General features: G+C 40.5%; 2 protein-coding genes across 2 annotated transcripts; one reads left to right on the top strand and one right to left on the bottom strand.

The window, feature by feature from the left end:
• The first annotated feature begins 737 nt into the window (after positions 1–737).
• LOC115196043 (NF-kappa-B inhibitor alpha) lies at positions 738–3200 on the top strand. Its single transcript, XM_029756525.1, has 5 exons — positions 738–1065; positions 1577–1685; positions 1911–2207; positions 2330–2587; positions 2805–3200. Exons 1-5 carry the CDS (start codon positions 821–823, stop codon positions 2835–2837), a joined length of 942 nt encoding a protein of 313 aa, XP_029612385.1. The 5' UTR covers positions 738–820; the 3' UTR covers positions 2838–3200.
• Positions 3201–5438: 2238 nt separating this feature from the next.
• LOC115196046 (proteasome subunit alpha type-6) lies at positions 5439–8481 on the bottom strand. The gene is made up of 7 exons (XM_029756540.1): positions 8300–8481; positions 7535–7629; positions 7328–7409; positions 6945–7100; positions 6496–6674; positions 6211–6305; positions 5439–5998 (listed from the first exon to the last, which is right to left on the bottom strand). The coding sequence occupies exons 1-7, from the start codon at positions 8373–8375 to the stop codon at positions 5941–5943; spliced, it is 741 nt and encodes a 246-aa protein (XP_029612400.1). The 5' UTR covers positions 8376–8481; the 3' UTR covers positions 5439–5940.
• Between the last annotated feature and the right edge of the window lie 2366 nt (positions 8482–10847).

A 10847-nucleotide genomic window follows, 5' to 3' on the forward strand; every position in this document is an offset into this window, starting at 1 on the left:
CTCTATCTGATTCACCAAAGACATGTGAACCATGCAACTAGAGGGAATATTTTGGTTTTATTTTCCCCACACTGGACTTTTGTTCTGTATTCCTACATGAAGGCTGCAAACATCCCTCCAACATGGTATCCCAACCTGGATAAAACCTGGCCATATGGAGAGTACATTTGCAATGTATTATCTGTTTATGCTTGCAGATATGCATTTTATCCATGTATGATAGCATATGAGATCAGGTGAGGTGCAGAACTGTATTAGTACAATAATCAATAGGGTAAACTAATATGATATTTCACACACTGGTTGACCTTCAATTTACATTCCATGGAACACCTGCATGCATAGTTATCAAAATACTAGTCTCTCCTGTATACAGACAAAGTCTGCAAAATGTGCTGAACAATTATGTAATTTCCCTCAATTACCTCGTTATGACACACTAATTCCCCAAGTGAAAAGGGATTTATTCTAGAACCTGTCAAAGGCACCTGTTTGTCTCTCATTCATTTATCTCATTCATTGAAGGTATTTCTGTCTGCATCACAGGTAGATTTTGATGTCTAATAGGAAACTACAAGTTTTCATTCTTACTCTGAGTCTGTGGGGCTAATTCGAGGGGGAATTTTTCTCATAAAAGCCCAGTCTATGAGTTTCCCTGCTAGTTGTGTCGAGATAACTCAACGTGGAAATCCCCCATTCTTTGTCTCCTCCCCGTAGAGCATTAAACCCACTGGCACCTCCCTCCAACACACACTCCAATTCCAAACTTGAGAGAGAACAGAGAAGTGTGTGGACTTATCAGTCAGTCAGTCTATTCACTATGGATGTTACAGTTTCAAACCACAAACAAATGGATTATAACTATGATGATATGGAATCGAAACACGGGAAAATGGTACCTTGCCAAGAAGACCGTTTTGATAGCGGTCTGGATTCTCTAAAAGAGGATGAATATGGTAACCTTGTGAAGGAGCTGGAGGAATTGAGAGTGGCCAATGTCGAAGTCTTGGCAAACCCCTGCAGTAATGAACCCTGGAGGAAAACAGTGACTGAGGATGGCGACACGTAAGTTCACTTTTATCTTTGGGTAATGTTGTATTTAAGTGCAAGAAGTGCAAGAAGGCAAGAAGGCAAATTGAAATATCCTATTATAATCTAAAGCAATGTTTTAACAATACAGCATTTTATGCAAAATCCTATGCTTTCATAAAGTATACAAAACTCACAGATATGCTCACGTTATTAAGATGTTCTAAAATTATGCAGCTGATAGTCATAATTTGCAAGTAAACAAAATGACTTTTGGACTCAGTTGTATGATGAGTATGTACTTTGCCTCAGAGCTGCACCTAGGCGGTGCTAAAGTCAGCTCTGCGCAGTTAGGAAAGTCCCTGACGAGATGCCAGGAATGATAATGCATCAGATGTGTCAAGCCCCAACTGGTGGAAATAACCGGAAAAAATCCTTTATTGCGCAAGGCTCTAGTGTTCGCGCTTTGTTCAACCACTTCCTATGCGCCATGCATATCTGAATCGCAGCCTTTTTTAAACTTTTTCTTTTCCCCTCCTCCACACAGGTTTCTCCACCTGGCCATTATTCATGAAGCCACAGAACAAGCCGAGCAGATGATCAAACTGTCACACAATGATGATATATTACTGGACGCACAAAACAATCAGAGACAGGTAATTATTGATGACCAATGGGGAAATAGATACTTGATCAATTTAACAAATATATAGGTTAATAAAAAAACATACTTCATTTGTTAATTAAAACAATTAATTGGTAGATAAACAACTGTCTTATTGAAACAAGTGGTCATCACTACACATATAGTTATTAACAGCTATCTAAATGGTGGTATTTACACCTGAAAACAATATCTAACCACCTAATTCTTCTCTCAGACTGCGCTCCACCTGGCAGTAATCACAGAACAGCCCCATCTGGTAGAGAGGCTACTGAAGGCCGGGTGCAACCCGCGGTTAGTAGACGACAGTGGGAACACCGCCCTCCACATCGCCTGTAAGAAGGGCTCTCTCACCTCCTTCAGTGTGATCACCCAGAACTGCCTCCGCCACCTCAGTTACATCCTCACCTTCCCCAACTACAGCGGACACAACTGCCTCCACCTCGCCTCCATTAATGGATACCTCTCCATGGTGGAGAGTCTGGTTCAGTTTGGTGCCGACATCAATGCACAGGTATGTTCATCACACAGGTATCCTGTTGCCAATAATCAAGTATCCCCATTGATGATTGAAAACCTAAATGTATTCTCAAACCAAAAAAAACTAATGTTTGGTGTATTTCTGTTTCCCCTCAGGAACAATGTAGCGGTCGTACAGCGCTCCACCTGGCCGTAGACCTCCAGAACCTATCCCTGGTCCACCGGCTCCTCTCCCTGGGGGCAGACGTCAACAGTGTGACATACGGGGGCTACACGCCGTACCACCTTACCTACGGGCGTCAGAACACTGAGATCTGCCACCAGCTGTATGAGAAGACAGACCAAGAGCTTAGAGAGCTGCCTGAGAGCGAATCAGAAGAGAGCGAGGAGGAGTGCATGTCTGATGATGAACAGGTGAGAAGCTAACAACAGCTACACTGGTCTCACTTGTAAAAGAGATTTGATCTCTATATAAACAAAGGTTAAATTAATTAAAAACTGCAGTACTAGAGAGAGGGGGGAAAGGCTATATCTGTTCAAATGGATTGACTATTGACTACCAAATAAATATTTTTTTCTATTTAAAAGACAGTTGAGTTAACAGATTCGTTGTTTCTTTTTTTCTACACAGATGTACGATGACATTACATTCGGGCAGAATTGAAGTGGTCGCATCACATGGTGATGTGAAGTCAAGTCGATGAAGCTGCTACGGGCCAGTCCAGTCAAAGCACAGTGGGAACTCCAGGTCCCAGAAGCCTTCGGGAGAGCCGCTTAGAGCCCCGACAGACAAGGTGACAGTGAGACAAGACTGAAGATGCCGTTCGGTCGGGATGAAAGTCTGGTGTTCTGTGAAGATCAAACGCACCGGAAAACATAATATGACCCCGACCTCAGAGAATTCTCCTATGTTCATGTATATATCAGATATATATTGTAAATACACAGAGATATTTTTATAATTGTGAATGTTTTTACTAAATATGTATCTATAAATGGATTTTGACTGCTCTATATCCTACTCTTACGCACTGTGGTTTTGGTTCATTTCCTGTGACACAATGATTATTTCAGCAAACTGTCTCACAGTACAGTCCTGAATTTCCTGTCACACTCTAGTAATTCTCCATGGCCATTTTTACACAGTAATATACAGTATCAAACCATCTCAATAAACTGCCTCACTTAGCCAACACTACTCACTAACTGACATGGAAAATCCAACACAATGCCACTTATGTAGAAATACTTGAAAGTAGTTTTTTTGGCATATCAGTACTTTACTATTTATTTATATTTTTGACAACTTTTACTAAAGAAAATAATGTACTTTTTACAACATACATTTTCCCTGACACCCAAAAGTGCTAGTTACATTTTGAATGCTTAGCAGGACAGGAAAAAGGGTCAAAGAGAACATTCCAAAATGCAACTGCCTCTGATCTGGCAGACTCACTAAACACAAATGCTTCGTTTGTAAATTATGTGTGAGTGTTGGAGTGTGCCCCTGGCTATCCACACATTTCAAAAAACAAGAACACGGTGTAATCTAGTTTGCTTAATATAAGGAATTTTAAATGATTTATACTTTTGCTTTTGATACTTAAGTATGTTTTTAGCAATTACATTTACTTTTGATACTTAAGTATATGTAATACCAAATACTTTTTTACTTTTACTCAAGTAGTATTTTACTGGTTGACTTTCACTTAAGTCATCTTCAATTAAGGTATCTTTACTTTTACTCAAGTATGAAAACAGGGTACTTTTTCCCACCACTGCACAAGGCTCATGTACATTTTTCACAGACTTGCAAGACAAGTGATTTCCCCTTCCCCCACATAACACACACAGGACTTGTAATAAATAAATAATACTATGCCATTTATATCCAAAGCACCAGTCATGCGTGCACACATTTTACATATGGGTAGTCCTGGGAATCGAACCCACTATCCTGGTGTTGCAAATGCCATGCTCTAGCAACTCAGCTACAGAGGACCAGTCTGGGGTTTCTTGGTTGGGGTGGGGTCATCAGATCTGTGAGTCACGTTGTTAAATGTCCCTCACGGATTGGATATGTAAGAGGAGCTCCTGTTCTGTACTGTTTTTGACAAAAAATTACACCTCAGAAGTACGACTGAATCAGTGTCTGGGTAGGCATAGAGGAAGCGCTGACTCATTCTGTAGAAAACCTGCTGTTCACCAATCTGGGAATTACTGAAATTTACCAGACTGGACTACCCATGCCTTTAATTTGTATTACCAGTAGCAGTAATGACTACTGGGAAACCCTGAGAGCTAAAAGTATAACACAGGACAAGGCTGAATTTCAGCTGACTTAACATACCCCAGGTTTCCATCCAATTGGCGACAGATTTTCATACGAATATTCTAAAATCCACAGCTCTCATTCAGCAACCCTTGCTCCCAGTTGCACATCTGATAAACACTATTATAGTCAGTCAGTGGTATAAAAATACATGGTCTTTGGACTACTGGCAGTGTAAAATGGACCCTATAATTGCTGTGGGCCATAAACATCAGTTGGCCTATAGACCTCTGGATTCTCAGGGGATTTCCTAAGGAATCTGACTCAGCCTCACCCAAGGACACAACAGTACCTCTGCATGTGATCTGTTCATACCCTCTGGACATAGAACTAACATGACGTGTCAACAAAATCCTAATCCTGAGACTTTGGATTAGTCTTTTGCCTCTGTAATCTAAACCGCATTCGATATGTGACCTTTTCCAATAGGCAAATATCCCATCTAGTTCACTTATTGATAATACATTTATCTGGAAGCCATTCAACCTTTACCCACTATGCATTCAGGTATGTAAACACCTTTTACCCACATCTCTCTCATCACATAAATATTGCACTCTTTTCAAGACAATTTGCCTTTTGATTGTCGCCTGAGGTGCATTATGAAACAAATGTATTTTTGACTTTCTGAAAGTGGAGAATGCATAGAAATGATAGGAGCTAAACAGGACACAACCAGTTTTGCCTGACTGTAGTAAAGAACCTTTACCACAGCTCTGCAGTAGTATGACGTGATTAAATGAGCAGAACCACAACAGGAAGTCAATGTTCTACTCTGCAGCAATGTTCAAAACTTTCCCAGTTTCTAAATCTGTCTCAGTCAGGTCACCTAATTTAAAGAGAGAATAGGATCTTAAGCACTTACAAACATATTGTAGAAATGCACTTACAAATTTGTAACATATTGTACGAATTGGAATTCGGAACACATCCTACGAATTGCAATTTATTTATATGTTGGATGTAACATACGAAATGGATGACGTAGTACACAACTGTGCAACATTTCCTGAACCCCGTTTTGCCTCGTGAGTACTACTTTCAGAATTACTTGCGAAAACATACACAAAACCTCTGGAACAGATCTTTAACAGGTAAAAAAAGGTCAAATTTGTACTAGGTCATATAACGAAGGCCTGGTGCACAGAATTCAGTCAAATCTATGGTCACACACTGAGCACTGATTTAAAAAGAAAAATATTGTCATACTCCTACACAGTCTGTCACTAGTACCTGAGATAAAACCTGTCCCAGCATTAAGAGATCTAACTGAAAATAAATGAATTAAAATATAGGAATTTACTAGAAACATTTTTAATGGAACAGGAGGTAAAATATACAGCAAACAAGGATAACACCATTCTTCAACTGGGGAACTACAAATCCCATCATTCAGTTACACATCTCTCTCTGGGACTCTGTAGTCTTTCTGGGCTCAGTCTCTCTCTGCTAGGGACACCAGGTGGATGTCCACCTCAGACTCGGTCAGAATCCTGCAGTTAGAAAAAAAATACAGATTCAAATTTGACATTCCTCACTATCAACTTCGCGACAACACAATTCTGGTGGTACATACCAATATAGCACCTCCACACCTAAAGTGTACCAATTTTACACACTTTCTAAACAACAAAAGGTCTTACTGTATTTTATATGGGGCCTAATGATGCTAAGTGAGAGTGTTCAGAGCAGAGCGGTGCTTCACCTGAACTTAGGATCCTCTGTTGTGATGACTCCTATCTCCAGCTCAGAGGGCTTGAAATCAATTGACAGGACTGTTGACAGACATGTGATGGCAGTCTGAAGAGAGGGAGGCAGAAGGAGAGATACAATTAAACCACTTGCAATCACATCTACTGTTTTTGCAGAGGGGAGAAACAAATGCTGACCGTACAACATTCACTTAGTAGTTAATATCACTTTAATTTCGTTGTATCACTAAACGTTGTACTGTATGTACACAGTTAGCAGAGTGGAAGGGATTTTCTACCTCAACAGTTTCTTTAAAGGTCCAGTCGAGTTTCTTTTTGACCTTCTTCTCCAGGAAGCTGGTGGCCTCTGTCTGTTTGACCCCTGCAGCAGTGGCCTTGAAGCCACAGTAGTAGCCTGCAGGGTCACACTTGTACACCTGGGGACCACACTCCTCATCCACACCTATCACTATCATGCCTGAAAAGCAGAAGAAAGGAGAGACATGATATTGGTCAAGCAGAACATTTTGTTTGTGCAGAAGATAATCTAAGAGTTGTAAACAATATCCGGGAAAATATGCAAACAATATCCGGGAAAATATGCATTGGCATTGTCTTTCTATAATTGTCTGAATGAACATTAGGAGTACAACACGGCTCATTAGAATTGCATGCTTTTGACTGCCTAGTATGTAGAACTTGTGCTTCAAATTTCAGTTCCAACACACATAAATAACCATGCACTTACAGCATCCCAGCGGCCTCATCTCAGCATTCTGTGTGTACACCTGAGAGATGTCAGCAATCCTCTTACACAGCATGTCCACTGGGATCTCATAACCATACTTGTACTTCCAGTTGGCTGCTTCGTAGCGCGCTCTCTGAACCTGGGACTTGCTGTCCGCTGGAGGAGAGAAGAGTCAAGCAGTTAGAGCCAGCACTGGGAATTGGCAATTTCAAGGTAGGCCTTAGTGTTATGCACATGGAAGGGGGAAGAGTACTTTTTCTTAGTAAGAGTTGAATTATATGAGTTGGGATACAAGTAAAAGTGAAGTTGTTGTAGAGTTGGCTTTGACCATCGTAGCAGTTTACCAAGTAGACTTGCTAAGGCATTGTGTATCCTACTCCTACCTGTCATCCCTGACATCACACAGCCAATGTTCTCCGTTATCCTGAACAGGTGAGTGACTGTGGAGGCATCCAATAGCTTGTCCTAGTAGAGACAAAACAAGGTAACATCCTTTTTAAGGAATCCAATTGTTGGACTAAGTTAGTACTCCACTTGTGAAAAGCCTAAAACAATGAGGTAAACAGGCATGGTTTTACAGCTGAACTTACCGGTACTTTCTTCTGTGTGACGACTACTGCGCAATCTTTACCTCTGACTGCTACTGACGTGAGACCACCTTGGTTTATGGCTTTGAAAGCATATTCTGTGTAAAACACAACAGGGTTGTTCAGAACATGATTGAATCACTGCATACAACAAAAATCAAAAGCACTTCAGATAACAGCACACCTCTGACACCATAGAATTTGGAATCACAATACTAATTAAATAGGATCTCTATGTCTGACCAATGATTATACACATAATTGTATCTGACACCCATTCTCCCTTCACGTTGAGATTTACTAAGATGGCCTCGCGAGACTTCCTAGCTTGCTAACAACATACTGTAGTTAGCTAGATTCCCTCACTAGCAACTAGCTAGCTGCACTCACGTCTGCAATTACCACAATAAAGCAACATGTTTTCAGTAGCTATCTAGTACAAATGACAATTTCACGTTGAGTGAGTAGGTAGCTAGCTAGCTAGTTATTTTCATTGTGTTTCTTATCAGGTGTTAGCCTAGCAAGCTGAGCATTCTGCTTATTGTGCGGATCTAACGTTAGTAGTTGGGGGCAGTCAAACAAAATTTCGAAACTTAAAACTACATGCAGAATTTGAATATATTAAATAAAAAAATTACTATAGACGTAATGCAAGTTAGCTAGTTATCAACATATTAGCGTTAGCTACTTAGCTAGGAACAATGACAGAGCATTTACCTAGCTGGGTACAGTGTTGTGTGCATACAAATAAAAATATACCGTACTAACCAACTTGGTAGAGTCTACCCTCTGGAGAGAAGATAGTGATGTGACGATCAAAACCTGCACTTGAGCCCCGGGACATCTTGGTTGGAATTTGGTTAGCTAAAAAGTGAAAAATATGTTGTAAACACAAATCTCACTTCATACATAAATGAATCAGCGTCTCTTCAATACTAAAAGTACTTCCGGATCACGGAATTTCGGCAACGTTCTAAATAACGTAATAGTAGTAAGGTGTCATTAACCTGTATTTAATCATGATGTATGAAAAATAATCTTCTAAACATGAACAATGATTCATATTTGTTCATATTTAAGTGACATTTGCATTAAATGTGGGTTTTAAAACATGTTCCAAGGTCAAATAAATACCCCAATGCAAATCACTATGTATGTATTATACATATTGGGTTATAGAGAAAAAACGATTGTGCTGATGTAAAAGTGGGGTGGGGAGTACTCAGTAGGGTCTGTAGAATTTATATATGGTGTCGTTTCATGGGGCTCTGAGAATAATACTGTGTTGCTGGCTTTTTACTCTGGTCAAACAGCTTAAAGGGGAACTGCACCCGCTGATTTAGCCTTGTTTTTTGGCTTGCTTCTCAACAAATGCTGGCGGCCAAGACAGAAGTGAGGCGTGAGTTGGCTTGGGAGTGTGGTTTGATGTGAGTGATTCTTGGGTATGTACTTGCCAACAACAAGACACACCCATCTGTCAGAACCTTGCCCGCAGCTGTTTCCCCCCACTCAATAACAACAAACAAACCTCCTGCAGTTTAATAACTACATACAGATGTATGGTGAGATGCTGGAGGGAGCTTTGAATAGGTCAGTAACCAACAGAGTAATATGAGAATGCAATTGCTGAATTGATGTAGATATTCTAAAGTGTTTTGATAACTTTCAAATGTAGTAACAGGTACATGTAGAATAAACAATCCTTTCAATCAGGGGTGTCAAACTTATTCCATGGAGGGCCTAGTGTCTGCTGGTTTTTGTTTTTTCCTTTCAATTAATACCTAGACAAGTAGGTGAGGGGAGTTCCTTACTAATCAGTGACCTTAATTCATCAATCAAGCACAAGGGAAGAGCAAAAACCTGCAGACACTAGGCCCTCCGTGGAACGAGTTTGACACGTGCTTTACATAATACCTTAGAAGCAGTGTTCTGCTAATATAACAATGTGCACCTTTCATCTTTATTTCATTGTCATTCACAGCTGATACAGATACTGTGCCTATCTGCATTTTGGCAAACATGTCAGAGTGGTCATACCTTCCTGCGTGGTGTCCTGTATAAAACAGGAGTTCCTGACACTGCTGCAGAACACACAGAATGGTATCAGTCAATGCCTCCCCGAATTGACTGATACCATTCAATTCAATAATTAAAAAGACAATACAAGTAAAAGTTGTAGCTAGTAAAAATGTTATGACTAGTGTCATTCAGAGACATCAGTATCAAGCCTGTCTGTCAGTCTGGACTTCATCGCATCATGTTGCAAGTCTCCACGTGCTGGCTACGTCCAAATTTCTGTGAACACATTTTTTTTATTTCACCTTTATTTAACCAGGTAGGCTAGTTGAGAACAAGTTCTCATTTACAACTGCGACCTGGCCAAGATAAAGCAAAGCAGTTCGACACATACAACAACACAGAGTTACACATGGAATAAACAAACATACAGCCAATAATACAGTAGAAAAAAAGTCTATATACATTGTGTGCAAACGAGGTAAGATAAGGGAAGTAAAGCAATAAATAAGCCATGGTGGTGAAGTAATTACAGTATAGCAATTAAACAATGGAGTGATAGATGTGCAGAAGATGAATGTGCAAGTAGAGATACTGGGGTGCAAAGGAGCAAGATAAATAAATAAATACAGTATGGGGATTTGGTAGTTGGATGGGCTATTAACAGATGGGCTATGTACAGGTGCAGTGATCTGTGAGCTGCTCTGACATCTGGTGCTTAAAGTTAGTGATGGAGATATGAGTCTCTAGCTTCAGTGATTTTTGCAGTTCGTTCCAGTCATTGGCAGCAGAGAACTGGAAGGAAAGACAGCCAAATGAGGAATTGGCTTTGGGGGTGACCAGTGAAATATACCTGATGGATCGCGTGCTACGAGTGGGTGCTGCTATGGTGACCCGTGAGCTGAGATAAGGCGGGGCTTTACCTAGCAAAGACTTATAGATGACCTGAAGCCAGGGGGTTTGGCGACAAGTATGAAGCGAGGGCTAGCCAACGAGAGCATACAGGTCGCAGTGGTACATGGGGCTTTGGTGACAAAACGGATGGCACTGTGATAGACTGCATCCAATTTGTTGAGGATCGGTCAAGGATCGGTAGTCAAGGATCGGTAGGATGGTCAGTTTTACAAGGGGATGTTTGGCAGCATGAGTGAAGGATGCTTTGTTGCGAAATAGGAAGCCAATTCTAGATTTAATTTTGGATTGGAGATGCCTAATGTGAGTCTGGAAGGAGAGTTTACAGTCTAACCAGACACCTAGATATTTGTAGTTGTCCACATATTCTAAGTCAGAACCGTCCAGA

Source organism: Salmo trutta, chromosome 1 (genome assembly GCF_901001165.1).
Source record: "Salmo trutta chromosome 1, fSalTru1.1, whole genome shotgun sequence".
Classification (NCBI taxonomy): domain Eukaryota; kingdom Metazoa; phylum Chordata; class Actinopteri; order Salmoniformes; family Salmonidae; genus Salmo; species Salmo trutta.

Coding starts and splice junctions, on each gene's coding strand:
- LOC115196046 (XM_029756540.1), bottom strand. CDS start 8,375: ATGTCCCGGGGCTCAAGTGCAGGTTTTGATCGTCACATCACTATCTTC. Junction 7,410..7,534: donor TCACACAGAAGAAAGTACCG/GTAAGTTCAGCT, acceptor TGTCTCTACTAG/GACAAGCTATTGGATGCCTC. Junction 7,101..7,327: donor TGTGATGTCAGGGATGACAG/GTAGGAGTAGGA, acceptor TCTCTCCTCCAG/CGGACAGCAAGTCCCAGGTT.
- LOC115196043 (XM_029756525.1), top strand. CDS start 821: ATGGATGTTACAGTTTCAAACCACAAACAAATGGATTATAACTATGAT. Junction 1,066..1,576: donor GTGACTGAGGATGGCGACAC/GTAAGTTCACTT, acceptor TCCTCCACACAG/GTTTCTCCACCTGGCCATTA. Junction 2,588..2,804: donor GCATGTCTGATGATGAACAG/GTGAGAAGCTAA, acceptor TTTTCTACACAG/ATGTACGATGACATTACATT.